At 43.7% G+C, this 16,582-nt stretch overlaps 1 protein-coding gene across 2 annotated transcripts; it reads right to left on the reverse strand.

Annotated features, from left to right (window-relative positions):
* Positions 1–367: 367 nt before the first annotated feature.
* Positions 368–16,027, reverse strand: LOC142945120 (uncharacterized). 2 transcript variants are annotated; one of them, XM_076086487.1, is made up of 19 exons: positions 15,493–16,027; positions 14,023–14,125; positions 12,725–12,773; positions 9,971–10,015; positions 9,751–9,830; positions 9,499–9,595; positions 9,206–9,345; positions 8,566–8,738; positions 8,282–8,385; positions 7,935–8,105; positions 7,423–7,574; positions 6,837–6,951; positions 6,639–6,702; positions 6,453–6,492; positions 6,057–6,362; positions 5,606–5,746; positions 3,160–5,322; positions 2,441–2,546; positions 368–2,113 (listed from the first exon to the last, which is right to left on the reverse strand). In XM_076086487.1, exons 1-19 carry the CDS (start codon positions 15,656–15,658, stop codon positions 947–949), a joined length of 5,382 nt encoding a protein of 1,793 aa, XP_075942602.1. In that variant the 5' UTR covers positions 15,659–16,027; the 3' UTR covers positions 368–946. The 2 variants fall into 2 exon arrangements, with proteins under 2 accessions (XP_075942602.1, XP_075942601.1); XM_076086486.1 differs by having other exon boundaries at positions 2,441–2,549; positions 15,493–16,026.
* Between the last annotated feature and the right edge of the window lie 555 nt (positions 16,028–16,582).

Below are 16,582 nucleotides of genomic sequence, written 5' to 3' on the forward strand. Positions count from 1 at the left end.
ATGACGTCATCCAGCTAGCCTAACCTGTCTGGTGTGCAGCTAGTAGAGAAGGTTGTGCTACATTTATAAAGGCATCTGTAGTTTCTATTCCTTTGCAGATTATACAATCATATTATAAAATAATGATGAAAATGTGAGGGGGTTTTGCTTAATTAAAACTGAAAGTGATTAAAAATGTTAAATGTCCCGATAGTCTGATGGACCAATGATTTAAGTTTAGTGTTATATTGTAGCAGTCTGGCAGGTAAAAAGCAAACTGTGCAGCAAAATGTTGCCGAATAAAACGATGGTGTCAAAGAACTGCTGACTCCAGAAATCAGAAGATATGAGTTGCTAACGTGTAACAGCAGACAGAAAAAACAACATGTTATGGATGTTTCTTTTTTTATTTCATTCAAAACAGGAAACAAAATAAACTTTCCTCTTTGGTTAATTATTTATCCATTCAGCAGTTTTTAAATTAAACATTTACAAAATTCAAAATAAAAACAAAATACGACACAGAGGTTCAAATCATAAATATTCACAGTTTTTTTCCCCAATGAATCACAAACTCTTGTCAATAATCCTCCAATAGCACTCGTGTGCTTCTGTGTGAGGCAAATCAAACCACTGACTTCTCTTCTAAATGTAACATTCAGGTTCACTTTATAAACTGGTGGCAGTCATGAGCAAGTTCACAGCGCGAGCAAATACTTCAACAAGTCCAAAGTTTAACATTTGCTTTCATTATATTGGCTTTCCTATAGTTAGTATAAAGTGCTTTTCCTTCACAATTTGTTCACTTTCATTTTTGGATGATGCATATTTCATATGAGATATCTTAAGGTGATACAAAAAGCATCCTGGGAAAATAAAAATTAAGTTGAAAACAAGAACTCCAGGCACTTTGTGGACCGAGAAAGGGAAAACATCATTCAAGTAAACACAGTTTTTTCTATGATGGTCAAGATGAGGTCACTGAGCCGAGCTCTTCCTCCTCTCTCCAGCCGGCGTCCACCTCTCCACTGCTCTTCTCTTCCCTTCCGTCTCTGCTCTTTGTCGTCTTCTTCAGCTCCTCTTCCTCCAGCAGCTCCGAGGCGTCGTGTCTCTTCTCCTGTTGTTTCTTCTTCTTCTCTTTTCTCCCGTTCTCTTGGCTTTCTGATGAGCTGACGCTGCGGCTGCTGGTTCTCTCTCCTTCCTCCACCTCTCTTATCGTCTCCCACTTGGTCCGTCCCACTCCCTCGTCCTCCCATCGACTACCTCCTGCTCTCACGGCCACCATCTCCTCAACTCTCCTCCTTTTGCCTTCTTTCTTCACCTGCCTGAGCTTCCACTCCTCCTTTTCAACCCTGCTCTCATTTCTACTTCTGTTCTGCATGACTTCTGGAGCAGGGCTGCTCATTCTGGGCTCTGGTGGGGAGTGGTGGGTCCCTGCAGGTCTGTCCTGGTGTCTTTTGTTCTCTGGTGGATCTAGGTGATTGTGGTAGTAGTGGGGTTGGTCTTTGCCTTTAAATGTAGAGTCCAGTAACGTGTCTCTACATGATTTGTGGGTATTTTGATCAGGCACTTCGGTAGCTCTGCTCCTGCCAGCGGAGGATTTCCTGCTGATACGAGGTGAACTCTTGGTGTCGCCCGGGTCGCCTCCTCCTCGCTGCCTGTCTCTCCTCTCTGTGTCACGTGACTTCAAATGAGAGGAGTAGTGAGAGGAGGAAGGGGGATTCCTCTCTCTCTCCCTGTCTCTCCCTTTCTCCTCCTCCCTCACCCTCTCTTTTGATCTTTTGCTCTCTTTCTGCCTCTCCCTCGGTCTCTCGCTCTCCCTCCCTCTTCCTCTGTTCCTCCGTCTTTCCCCGTCTCTGTCTGAATACGCGGTGCTGTCGTTTCTGTCTTTGCCGCTAGAGGGAGCCACACTTCGGTGTGAACTGGACAGAACAGGGGTTTTCTCTCTCTCCCTTTCCACTGACCTCTCTCTCTTTTCTTCATTCTGTGCTTCCCTGTTGGTTGTTGTCTCTGATGTCACAAACACGGATGACGACGGTAGAAACGATACAAGAGCATCTGTTTGAGCTTTGGTCGCTGCTTCATCCCGCTCTTCTTTCTCAGACTCTTCCTTCTCCCACTTGGAGCGAGGGACCTGAGAGACGGAGACATCAGAGATCAGTTCCTCCACCACCAACTATTTAACAATTTAAAAACATCATTAAATCCAAAATGAACATAACTAACAACTCACTACAACCTTGTAAACTAAGCAAAGGGATTATGAAAATCACAGACTCAAATAATAAAAAGTATCCAGATTAGATCTCCATAACACTCAAAAACCCACAATGGGAAAAAGACGTCTCTCTCTCTCTCTCGACCCCGATTCTGGATACAAATCAGCAAAATATGCAACTTAAACATTATAAAACTATCCACAGAACATGTAAATGATTTTAAATGATCTGGGCCCACAGACCTGGACCTGCAGGAGCACGAGCTCCTCCTCTTGGTCTGCAGCTCTGCCCTCGGTGAATTCCTGCAGAGTTTTCACCAGCGTCGTCTTCTCCCGACGATCCTCGTAGCTGCTGTGTTCCACATACACACAGTACATTTAAATCAGTACTCATCTCTGCATTGGTAAGAAGGCTTGCATGCTAAGGTTCTACCAGTGGAACCGGTCGTGAAAGAATTGGTGAGGCGACACTTTCTGTGCTATTCTGACATATATTTTGAACTAAACTAATTATATGGTGACACAATTAAAGTTGACTGTAATGCTAAACGCATCATCGTGCGAGTAGACAAGAAACCGAATAAAAGAAGCAGAATGTAAAGCAGAAAATTCAAGATACAATTACAAGATTTTCATGAAATCTAACTATGCGTAGACACAATTTATAGTCTGCAGCAATATCCATTCAACGTATATCCATTCTGTATTTACATCTCTATGTATTAGTTTTAATTGTTGGACATTTCCGTCTACTGCTGGTTGACATTGAAAGTGTTCAACGGTGAAAACAACGAGTGTCTTTCACTGTGAGGCAGTCACAGGAGATGCAACGTATTAATGGCGGAGATATTTCTGATATTTCTGCAAGACAACAGTCTTTTTGACAGCGGATCAGATTGAAATACTTCACGGTGTGTAATGGGACAAGAAGGAGCTGAACTTTAAAGCAGAAACATTCTGACCTGCCGTCGTCCACCGAGGTGTTCGGTCCGTCTTGCTGGCTCTCGTTTCTGCTCCTCTGGGACGTGGACCTCACTGTGTCTTCCTCTTCCTCCCACATTCTCCACTTCAGTCCCTCCATCAGGTCCTCCTTTGACTCCCCCGCCGGGTTTTCTATGTTTTCCTTGCAGGTGCTTTCTCCCATCGCTGGTCCTTCCTCTCCTCCCCTCACGCTCCACTCATTTGTCAGCTCTTCTTCTCCGTTGTTGGCCTCTGTCCCGTCTCTTTCATCGCCCTGCTGTTTGCTCTCCTTCGTCTTCTCCTCCTCTTCTCTGAGGGCATTATGCCACAAGTCAAAGTCCTCCTTTTCTCTGTCCTCTTTCTTCTCTCCGATGTCTTTTTTCTCCATCATCTCTCCCTCATCATCTCTGAAGGTAGCTTTCTCCCATTTCTGTCTTGCCTCTCCTTCATCTGGTTTTATTTTTCCTTCAGACACACCTTCCATGTCTCTGCTGGATTCGTTCTTTTCATTTGCTTTAATGTCTGTCTCTTTGTTGAACTTCTCCTTCTCTTCAATTTCTTCCTTTGTTTTCTCCAAATAAGAAAATTCCAGTTTTTCAGTTTTCTCTTCCTTCCTTTTTCCATCCAGGTTGATGTTGATGCTTATCTTCTTCTGTGGTTTCACTCTTATCCCTCCCTCCCAGATGTCTCTCTCTGCCAGATGCCATGTTTTCCTCTCTTTTTTCTTCTCCGTTTTTGGCTTCTTTCTGTCAAATGGATTCGGGGATTCACTCTTGCGGGTTTTGGGGTCCTCTGCAGTGTCAGTTTTCAGGCATTTGCTGTTTTCAACCTTAAGAGAACTTCTCTTGATGTCCTCTCTTTTTCTTTTTCTATTCCTCTCTGATCTTGAGTGAGAAGCTGTGTAGCCTCCAGGGTATCTGTCTGTACCCACCATGTCTGGATCTTTACTGGGCTTTTCTCTGTGCCGTCTCCCCGCATCCTGCCTGGAGTCTGAATGTTTGCTTCTTCTCCGTCCTTTCTCCATTTCCAAATTCCTGTGTTCTCTGCTTTTTCTTTCATAGTCTTTATCCAAACGTTTATCTGGTTTGGCGGGCGGTTGGACTGATTCTACGGCATCCCTGGCAGTTGCTTCGTCCTGTGCTGGAGTGGCATCCTTGAAGGCTTTTGTTCCAGTGCTTTGCCTCCTCTTGTCCTTCCTGCAGTCATCCATTGAGTCTGCATCATCAGGGGATGATGACTCCTCTCCTCTTCCTTCCTCATGCTTCTTCTTTTGCTCATGTTTTACGTGGCTGAGGTTCTCCAAATTCTTCGTGATTACCTGCTTCTCGTCTTCACGACTTTCTTGCAGCTCCACTTCTTTACTGCTCTTTGTGAGTGTGACCGACAGGCGGTTGTACCTCTCAGTGCCCTTCTGCTGATGGACCCTTGGCTGAGCTCCATCTTTGGACGGCGTTGAGCGTCTGTCACTGGACGACTGAGAAGGAGGGGACCGGCTTTCGTTGGACGAATGAGATGGAGAAGAGCGACTGTCACTGGATGACTGAGACAGCGCGGAGCGGCTGTATCTTGAAGACTGAGATGGAGGGGAGCGGCTGTCACTGGATGACTGCGATGGAGGGGAGCGGCCCTCCACCCGAGCGCTGCGTCTACCTGTGAGTCGGCTGCGAGAGTCCGAGTGAGAACGGGAGAGATTTTCGCTTCCTTCTCCGTCCCCCCACTGAGGAGGAGGAGGAATATTGAGGAGGGGAAGAGGCAGCTGGTGGAAGTGGCCGACATAGCTGCTGAAATATTTATCACACCACTCTTTGTAATGCCTGCTCCACTGCAGGTAGCGCTCTCTGTCCTGCTCCAGGCTGCCACTCTGATTGGCGTGCTGAGCATACAGGTGTCCGGGTAAACTTCCCCCCGAGGCTGCCGCTTCCCTCTGGTGATGTTCTCCTCGCTTCCTGGAGCTGGAGCTGCTCGAAGCTGATTTCTTACCGTGGTGCCGACTGTGATGGCTGCTTTTGCGGTGATCTGACGGCGACTTGGGCCTGGAACGGTAACCCACTCGAGGGGAAGACGACGAGGACGGTGTGGGGGAACGTTTGTAACCGAAGCTGTAGGAGCGGGAGGAATGAGAGTGGCTGTGGAGGTCTCTGTGGCGCGAGTAAGGTGAGTGGGGCCTGGAAAATACAAGTTTTGTCCAATGTGAGAGAGAGCACTGAGACGTTGAACTGCAAAAACATCCTGCTCAGTACATATCTGAAGGGATCTGTATCAAGATTGCCATATTTTACTACCGGCCGATATGTTGTTATCAGATTCAGATCAATATCGGTATCAGTCTCAAATATCAATTATTGGTCATATGTGCACTGCTAGTGAGAACCAGAGCTAAAGGAATATTTTTAAGGAAAATAAATAAATAGAAATAACACGAAAAACTTGAGAAAAGGCACAAAATACCTTGATCTGCCGTGGGACCTGGACCTGGACCGAGATCTGGACCTGCTTGAAGAGCGAGAGTAGGAGCGAGAAGACTTGAACTTAGAAGACTTATCAGAACGAGAGGAGGAGCGTCTGTGGGAAGATCCTCTGTGAGGTGACCTGAGGGACAAAGACAGAGGAGGGAGCACGTGTTTCATATTACTATCGATATATTGTCCTCATACTACAACAGCTCTGCAGCTGTTACTAAATCTAATCAGATATTCAAATACTCAAAGTTATCAACTTAAAAACACAATGTCCAAGTTTCAATAAGGCTACTTTATAGTTTCCTTTGCTGCCTGGAATTAAAGTAAAGACAATTTTCAAAAGGATGAAACAATTGATAAGTCATATGATTTAAGACGTTTTCATCAATTTACATTTACATATGACATCCTCGTGGGTATGACTGCTTGGAGAGCCTTACCTTTCCTTCTTATTTCTCTGATGCTGGTACCACTCCTTGGGGATGAGGGCAGGGATGGCGGTAGAGGGGCACAGGGAAGGGATGGGGGCCCCTTGGAGGTTTGGGAGTGTCCAGAGGGGCGCAGGGGGTGGGTATCCGGGGGGGTAACTGCTGAGAGGCTGCTGAGCAGCGAGGAATGTGTGGAAATGAGGAGAGGGAAAGAGAGGAGGAGGAGGAGTAGCTGGATATGAAGTGATGGAGGGACGAAGCTGCTGGGTGTTGGATTCATTCCAGCCTCCAGTGGGACAAAGTGAGGAGGAGGAGGAGCTGGGGACAGAGGAAGGAAGAGGTAAAGACATCTGGAAACAGAGGGCAGAGTCAAACAGAGACGAGTATCTAAACACACACTTCACTGACCTTTCCCACGTTGACGGCCCCGAGGGCTTTGGGGCTGGACCTGTGGATTCAGGGAACAAATGGTTGTATTCGAGTTATTGATGTTACTGCAGTTCACAACATAATAATAAATCAATAACTTGTTCGCTCAGATAAAGTGACCAAACACATGATGACAGTACGGACAGGATGATGAATGCTTCTCACCTGAGGAGGGCGGCTCTAGATTCACACTGACTGTCTGGGGCTCTACTGGTGGAGTAAAGTTCACCTGAGCAGCAACAAACACAGATTTCATACAGAGAACCTTTGCTGCAACGTGTTAGTATGGCTGTGTGTGTGTGTGTGTGCGCGTGTGTGTGTGTGTGTGTGTGTGTGTGTGTGCGTGCGTGCGCCTGTGCTCACCAGGGGTATCAGCTGTGATGGAGCATCAGTGGGGTCTTCGGGGTCTTTGGGTGAAACCGGTACAGACGGGGCGGCAGCAGCCGCTGAGTCCTCGTCTGTCTTTTCTTCGTCCTCTCTGAATAAACACATCACAGAACCACACGAACGTAACGTCAGGCTGATTGTTCACCGGTTCTTTATCTCAAATCCACAGTGACACATTTTGATAGAAAAACATTCAACTTCTGTCGGCAAAGCAGGCGGTTCTAAATGTTTTAGACTAATGCTACAAAATGTTTATTTTATGCTAAAAAACATTAAAACTGTTGTAATGTAACCAGCGTAGTGTGGACGTACTCCGAGTCTTATTCATTTGTTCTGCTACATGCAGGGCGACTGATGGAGAAATCTCATTATCCATCAAATTGAAAGTGACTGACAAATTGCAGCGTATAAACGCAAAGGCCATTTGAATCACTTTGCCTTGTACTCCAGCAGGGGGTGTACCATTAAATATCACCCTGACCAGCTGCACATTCAGTAACGAGTCTTCTTCTACCACATAATCATGTTACTGGTGTGCGAGTACGTTTACATGTGTACGTACTTGTCGGGTTTCTCCAGGGGGCTTTCCGCAGGCTCGAGGGAAGCGCTCGGTGTGGAGGGAGAAGAGGCGGGGCCTGTTGCTGTGGGCGGAGCCCCACACACCTGAGACGGTGGCGGTGTGTCTGCAGCCTGTGAGCGGGGCAGGAGAGGGTCCTAAAGAAGGAAGACAACAAGACAATATATGTGGATCAGAATATAGTCGGGCAAGCAAGAGGGAGCAGCAGAGACATACTAATTAACTTTTACAAAGATATCTCCACATGAAGATATAAAAGGAACATACATGCACAATTCACGTTCGTTTAAATACGAAGAGTGACATTTAAAACCTGCAGTAGTCTGTGCTTTCTAACATTTGTTTCCACAGTGTTGAGAAGATAACTATTTGAGACCAGACAAACATGTGATTGTGAAAAGAAAACAGTAATTATTCTGTTTGCTCCTGAGTCACGCAGGTACAGTGCTTCTCATATTTCTGCCTCCAGAGACGAAACGCATCATTAAGAGGTTCACCTGCTGGCTGTGGGTTGGCAGGTAAGGCTTCTGAGGTTGGCTCTGCACACCGAGAGGGGGCGGGGTGGGGACAGGGCTCGGTGTCGGGGTTGGATTTTGGGATTGGGAGGTACCGCACCCTTTTTTCACAATTTTAGTGAAGCCTCGCTCTTTCTTAAAATTGTCCACGGCCTGGGTTGGGAGAAACAGACAGAAACCTGAATCACGTGTGAGGATTTCTACACTGAAGTAAGAAACAATCAAGCTCCTGGCCAGACACTTTTAGGATCAAATAAAGAGATAGTTCACAAACCAAACATCAACCCTCCAACTCTAACATCAATGTACAGTATTTTCTGCCAATTCACCTGTCGGAGAAATTTATTGGCTATCAGGGTGTCAGGGGAGACTTCTGATTGGCTACAAGTGGGGCAGACGTGTTCCTCTGAATCCAGTAAAGCAGTGCGAATACCTGAGAAACAGATAAACACGGTTGAAATGTAAATATCAGACGGCCACAGTACCTTTAACTGGTTAATACATTTTGATGGACACAGTACATCAGCACCAGAATAACTTTTTTTAAATACAGCAAGTGTGCATAAGTTTATCTTGATGTCTGTGTGTGTGTGTGTATGTAGCAGAGACTCACAGTCGTCACAGTAGCTGTTTCCACAGCAGGGTATGACCACAGCGTCACTCAGCAGGTCGAGACAGATCAGACAGAGGAGTTCCTCGGGGACAGGATCCTCCTCTTCTTCTGACTTCGGCTGCTCCTGTGGGACGAACGGAGGCCTCTCCTTCTTGCCGATGGCGTACGCCGCGCTACGGACAGACAACAGTGTGCACGCTGAAAGTTCATATTCACTTTTGATTTGTTTAGAGGATGCCTTTCACCAGAGTGACTTAAGAAAGTGTGAGATCGGAGTCTTAAAAACACTCTTGAACAGCATTTACATTGTTTGCACAACTTCCCTCGGTATCATCTTCAAAGGAATAGTTATATTTTGGGAAATTCACTTTCTTGCCAAGAGTTAGATGAAATGATACCGCGCTAATTTGTGTCTGTTAAATACACAGGCTACTGCCAGCAGGTTAGCTTAGCTCAGCTCAGCTTAAATACTGGAAACAAGACATGACACGTTAACTTTAGAGATGAGATGGAATCTGTCAGCTCTGGGAAGAGCCAGGCTACACGTTGACGCTTGTTTTCAGTCCTTGTGTTTTCCCTCAAAATGCCAAACCTTTTCTTTAAAACAAAAGACACACAAACATCGACTCTTTGGTCTCACATGTCTATGGAAGGAATCGCGTAGCGTCCACAGTTGGTCAGCATGGCTCCCTTTGTGTTGGGATCGTCCACCTCCACCATGAAGGAGCGAGGGATGCCTGTGCTCTTCTTTATTCTCATTGGGGCTTCGAAGCTTTTATCCTGCTCCACACACACACATCATCAAAACACACAAATAACGCATACTGGGTAGCATAAACGTTAAAACACACGAATCAACTCATTTTCTTTACAGAGAAATGCAAGACTTCAACAGAAACGGCCTCTAAGAGATACCACACGTTCTGCTCTTACCGCGCTGACGGGACAGTTCCTGATGTGGTGTCCAGTATTTCCACAGCGGTAACAGGTGTAGTTTGCAGGAAGCACCGTACCAAACTTCTTGTTGTAACTAGAGACAGAGAGACAGACGGACAATGAGATGAAGACAGATGAAGAAAGAAAATTACAGAAAAAGGAAAGTAAAGGAGGAATGTGGAGTAAAGTAGTTGAAGAGAAAAAGGAGACACGGAGGAGGAGATTTGAAATGATTAAAAGGTGACTCACTTCATGTCGTAGGTGGACTGATTTATCATAACTTTGATCTTATCCTCCTCTGACCCTTCCACATCAGCCAGGTTAGCCATCTGCATGTACACACACACATGCATGTGTGCAATAGACACACAGGTTTCAAACAGGAGGATCAGTATTTAATTAAAGCTGACTCACATGATCCCGCATAGATTTGTGCAATACATTTTTTTTAAATTTATAAATAGTATACCTTTGAGAAAAGAGGCACAGCTCTGGAAGAACTCTGGTCATCCATCTGTTAGAATTAAACACACAATCAGTTTCGCTGATTCACGACGAGAGCCTCCAGGTTTCAAGTCTTGACAGCTCTATGTTCACATCGAGTGGAACATTTAAAAAGGCTTAAAGTTTAGCTCCAACACTAAGTTTTGTTACCACTTGTCCTGCTAATCTTGATGCTTTACCCCGGTACCACTGGGGATTTTCTATGCAACATGATGGCACAGTTACTACTGTAAGTCATAACTTTACTTTAATAACCGTTATAGATATTAAAAAAAAAAATGTCCACCAGCATCCAGCAGTCATTTTCATAGAGTGGAGAATACATTTCTGTTCTCATCCCAGGATTACGGCCTCCTAACACGTCTCATCGCTCTGAACCTGCTATGACAACAATATAACGCTCCCTGGGAATTTTCACCTGTCAGAACAACATTTTGTAGAATAAAAAATATCTTCTTCTTCTCCTCCTAATGTCCACCTCAGTACCTCGTATCACCTACAATAATTTGTTCCTGTGCACCCGTTCTTAGTTTGTTCCTGTATGAGCTGGAACACATTGTACATAGTAAAACCAAAAAAAGAAAAATCAATGTGTGTGACAGATGAGGACACGGTTTTCTATGTTCAGACTAAAGTATCTCACTAAGTATTGGACTATGAATTGCCTTTAAACATTGTACAAACATTCATGGTCCCCAGAGGATAAATCCCATTAATGGTGCCCTTACTTTTCATCTAGCGCCGCCCTCAGCTCAAAAATCTGGATTTGTTTGATACTTAGATTTAGGAAAAAATATCTGAAAATATAATTACATTCCCATCAGCCTGAGGTGAATATTAACACGCTACACCAACAGAGTGGACATGGTGAAATCATGCCTGCTAAACAACATGTTAGCATTGTGTTTGTTAGCATGCTGACATCAGCATTTAGCTCAAAGCACCACGACTGTCGACTTTCTCTTTGAACAAGAAATAAACTTAACAAATAACAGCACATACAGTACAGTCAGAGTCAAGTATTGTGATTATTCATCTTTATAGGCAATCAATGAACGCATGTCTAACTAAATAAGATTTTAAAAACCTTATGAAAAGCCAAATATTCACACACCAACATACAGTATACTCAAACATAATGTACTTTAAACTTCACTTAAAATCCATTGTGCTGGAGTAGAGACTGACTGCACTACATTATATCGTTAATGGCAGTTTGATCTTCCTGCCTGGCTTTGTTAAAGTTCAGCCAAATCTAATAAAAGACGCCATCAAGTTGCAGTATGGGAAATAAAAGCTCAAGTGTTTTTGAAGCTTGATCCATAACGGGGACTAAAGTCAGCGTCTCTCTTCCTATGCTGCTTGGATTTGAACAATTCCTTTTAATCTGTTTTTAGTGAAACTGCAATACTCAATCGCTGGAGTACCAATTTAAGCTCGCCCAATGCCCAGTATGATCGTTATTTTTGTCTTTCCTGCAAAATGAAAATGTGAACACAAGATTTTGTTATCCAAAATCCAATTTCTGAGGTGGCATAGCGACTCTGTATGAACGTCATTCTCTCTCGTGAAGTCAAACATATAATCAATACATCAGACGGCTTCATACAAACGACTTTATTGGCAGAAAAACACAAAAGAAAAAAAGTTTGTGCAGTACGATAGACTTAAAGCACTAAGACGAGTGGAAGACACTTCTCCTACTGAGACACCAGAGAGAGAATCAGGTCAGTGCACACTAGTTCAAGTTAAAGCTTTGGAGATGTGTTCCAGCTAGTTTACAGGATCATAAACAGAACTGATGAAATGACAACGGTGCACTACTTCTGAAGAGAGAGCCGTTGGTTATTCACACTGAAACACTGTGAATCCAGCCTGAATCATAAAACCGCTGGACTGTTTTATGAGAGTGTATAGTTTATATTTTAAAAAGTCCAAATGCTTCCTCGACATTTATTTCTTTCCTGTATTTGAAGAGTTTGTTTGGTGTTAATGAGACATTTACCAGCATCTGTTCACTTCAGAGTACTCTGTAGAGCTAGATTATCCAGATACTAGATTATTCATTTTGATTATTTTGTGGTTGATGACACCGGAATGAGATCTAATATACTTAATAAAATAAAAACGGATTTTAATGTAACTTAAACGTACATCAGCACAAGCTGCACGGCTATTTAAGAAAGGCTACAAATATATCTCCAAGAGAGCAAGTGAGCGAGGGGCAAACAGCAGCTCAGGGAGAAGAGACGACAGGGCAATGACTGCCAGCAGCTCACACAACAACAGTTGGGTTTATCAGCAGTGAATAGCTGGCCTGCATGATAATGAGTGACCCGCCCGAGCAGCTCCCATCACACCACCCACAGACACCCAGTGAACGTCTGGTGACACAGCAGCGTGTTATTTAACAGCCGAGGGCCTTTGATAGAGAGAATATAAACAAATGTGTTGTCACTATAAAGTATGTTGCATATTAGAGCAGCAGCTCCCCGTAAATCACATCCTGAGAAGTGCACTACTTCCTCTTTGTAACAGGAACTTAGACCGCAATAGAGGAAATAGAGGCGTTCAACGATTCAGATTGAAGCTTCATTTGTTTAAACCAATCCCACCAGAGCACACATTGAACTACTGTTGAAGCACCGATACCGGGTCATGTGTGTGTCTAGTGGAGCTGCAGGAGGAGAGTGCAGTGGGATTTGGTTTGGTTACGTACTGCTTTGTAGGCTCCAAAGGCTTGGTGAGTCTGGACATCTGATCGCTCACTGAAACAGAAAAACACAACGATGTTTCATTCTTACCTTTCACAATAAAAGCAAGTATTTTGCCTTTTAGTGCCATTTATTCGTCCCTCCCCCGATGTGTAAAGGCGTCTGCGCTGCCTTTGTAAAGGTTGAAAGGGTTAATGAAGTTTGACGTCCTGGTTTGGACAATTGAGTCTCCATGTTGTTGTTGTTTCATAAATAGAAGCTCAACTCAACCAGTTACGCACACCGTGATTGGTTGATAACACAATAACACGGACCTATAAAAGTCATTTCTAATCACTCACTACTGTTTTGTGTTTACAGTGAATCTTCCCTTTAGTTCAGTTTAACATCTCATGTTAAGTTTAATGTAAAATGTGGCCATCAAAGCCTTTAGATGACTCAAACGTCCAGGCTAACTCTTTAGCCCTCTGAAGCTGAGTGACTGTCGGTCTGCGTGTGCAGGTGGAGAATTGATTTGCTGCATCTGATCTTGTGGGCAGCGTTCCAACACTCTTCAGCCCTCATTGCTCTCCACCCGTCTGCATGGTGCTGACGGGGCTGATCACATGACCACCAGTCTGTTCCAGTGAGGTCTTGTCCTGCCTCCCGTGCATAAAGCCCACCCCACTGCCGGTTGTCCTGTCTAAGCCCGACTAATATCTGGGTAATCCCCCTGAACGTCACCATGGAGCTCCACTTCCACTCTTTCCTCTTCTCCTGTGAGCAGATTCTAGCATGGAAGTGTTTTCATAAAAACCTTGTTTCGCTGTCGACCACCAAGTGAAAGATTCAGCTTCTGTATTGATTCACCATGAGCTTTATATTATCGTTTTCTTCATCATGATCCTCTACCTGCACACATTGCTGCCATCTATAAAAACTCAACAAGGACCGCTCCTATATGTGAACCTGCACTCTACTTATAATAGGCCTATATGATGTAGGCCTTTAACATCAAATACGTACATTTCAGACAATAATTAAGAATATTTTTCTCACTTATAAATGTTTCTTTTATTGAGGCTGATGACTGGGATTCATTGCCATCTTTTGATTTACCGAAACACAACTGTGGAATATTTACTCTCATTTTTAACATGATCCAATGCTGAGTTCCTGGTTGGGGTCCTCAAAGAGTGACAATGCAACACGTAGGCTTTCCGAGATGGTAGCTTAAGGTTTAGACTTTGCAGTAGCAGCGACATGAATACCAGTGCAGGGATTCAGCTACAGTTTGGGCCAAACCAAAAAGAAACACACTTACACGTGGCGGGTCTTGCTTGAGCTGGACTTCGCTCCGATGACGGGGATTCTCCTGACAATGACCGAGGAGCCTTTGGGGATCGAACATTCATCTTCTGTGTACTCTGAGAGGGAGAGGGAGAGAGAGGGAGAGAGAGAGAGTGTTTGAAGTCTTAAGGATCAGCTTAATATTAATCATGAGGAAATATCTCTCCTCTTCAGGGTCTTGAGTGCTGTCTTTCACTACTAGTCTGGGACTGCAACCAGAATGATTTTGACTTGATAAATCTACGGCTGATGATTATTTTCTCTGTCAATTAATCTGCTAATTATGTTCTTGATTCATGGATTGATCTTTCAGTCAACGATGGGTCATAAAATAGTGAAAGATATATATTGTAGTTATCAAGAGCTCAAGGTGACGTCTTCAGTCGGCTTGTTTTCTCTGACAAAATCCAAAAGACATTCAGTTTTCAATCATAGAGGCCGGAACAAGTGAATTATTGGCATTTTTGCTTTAAAAACAAACAGCTGATTTAGTTCTGTTGAAGGAATAATCAAGTAATCACTCAACAGTTTCAGAAGATAACAAAATTATACATTTAGTCAATTCTAATGTGTAAATCTGCTAAATTTAACAGAGAAGGTAGATCATTTCTGACATGATACAAAATGCTTTAAATGCGATTATTCACCTTTTTTTTTTTTTAAACACCAAAAAGACTTGTTAACTTTACAGCTCAGCAATCAAACCTGAGTTAGAGTAAATATTGACACCCTTTTGATCCTTCATTGAGACTGTGTGACACATCACTGTTAGACCGACGTCTAATGAAAGAGGCCTGAACAGTCTGACTCATATAACCCTTCTCGTTATGTACGACACTCTTTTTCCTCGTTTTTTTACTATGAGCTTTTATTAAACTTTCTGTAACTATATAGCAGGAGCACAACTATTTTTATTCTGCTTTCGGTAGAAACACATAACTCGGCAGATGTTGCATCTCACACTGATATAATCATTCATACTTATTAATATGTAATCTATTTTTCCCCTCTCTAGCCTTTTGATTTAGTGACTACATGTTACTATAATACATCACTTTGCTTGTGATTTCCATGTGTGTGTGTCAGGCTGAACTCTAATCTTATGGTCATGACTAGGCTGTGCTCCTATACCCTAACCTTTGCTATTTTTACCCCAGGTCTCTCTTGGGGACCATTAACATGGTGGCACTGACCGGGCTTACCCACCATCACCACCACCATCAGGCCGTTTAAAGTAAGGGTCATGGAGCGTGAACGCAGCAGGAATGTGGCCCATTCATTAGACCCTTTTTGTTCATGCTTGACTTTTCTGGACCCCCCGCTGTCAAAGAGGTGACGTAACCAGCTGTCAAACACGGACCACGTGGTTCCCCCCTCAAGTTTTTTCAGTTCAAACTGTCTTTTATCAGTCCCCCCCAAAAAATGTGTCCCATGTGTCCGTTACCTTCTTTGTTCTGTGCGTTGGTGATCTGCAGGTCGCAGTCCCCGGCTCGCAGCTTCTCCCGGCCCATGATCTGCCTCTTCAGGTCCCTCAGCGTGACGTGCTGGCCGTCAAACACCACGGTGTCGTAGCTGAGTTTGGAGGAGAATTTGTAGTGAACATGAGTCATGCTGAAATGGTACCGAAAAAAGAAGCCCTCGCGCTGTCAGGAAGCACGGCAAGCTGACAGTTTGCTTGCGGTGACGGAACACCTGTCTCGCTTAAGTTGCTATGGGAGTCTAACGTTAACTAGCTGGCGTTAGCAGCCGGTAGCTAACAAGCTACGTCGTGAATTAACAAACTGCCGCGGATAAAGTGGCGTTCACCGGATGGCATTTCCCGGTGTCTGGTGGAACAGAAGCGGCGACTCAAATCAAAGCGAACCCAGTCAGTTACGAGTCTAATTTCAACTTTTTTTAGTTTTTTATTCCTCCCAAACGCTGCTCGCAAACCACCGGAGTGTTCGCTGACAGAAACCAAACCAACAGCTGTTTCCACAAGCAACGGCTCGTCAGCACAGTGCACGCGCCGTCTGATGCTGCGTTCACGTGACCCCCCCGCACGCGCTAACTGTTCAAGAATCGAATTTTATTAATACCAATGTTGCAAAACGCATTTATCCCTCATAATATCCTGCATCGCTTTATAGTGATTGTAGATGTATTTTAAATAGTTATTTTTGTTTTCATGCGTATGTGCTTCAAGAAACTGTATATTATATTTTTGTTGTTTTCCTTTATATATTTATTATATCATATATATTTATTATATATGTATATTTATTATATATTATATATATATTTATTGTATATATTTTATATATAAAAAAAGTCTTCATGGAGAGAAGAAATAAATAGCTCATAGCATTGACAATGTTGACGGTGTGACAATGAAATGAAAAGAAGATGCACAACATTATCTTTTAGCCTGCAAAACATACCGAATAATAACATACAGCCTAGTAGAGCAAACAAAACCTAGTCGACATATTCACAACCATTTATATAATCATTTACTATCATGTCTAAAAGAACACATGTCTATCTTTATGCCT

The sequence above is a fragment of the Anarhichas minor genome, unplaced genomic scaffold (assembly GCF_050575085.1).
Source record: "Anarhichas minor isolate MPS153535 unplaced genomic scaffold, ASM5057508v1 ptg000007l, whole genome shotgun sequence".
In the NCBI taxonomy this organism is placed as follows: Eukaryota; Metazoa; Chordata; class Actinopteri; order Perciformes; family Anarhichadidae; genus Anarhichas; species Anarhichas minor.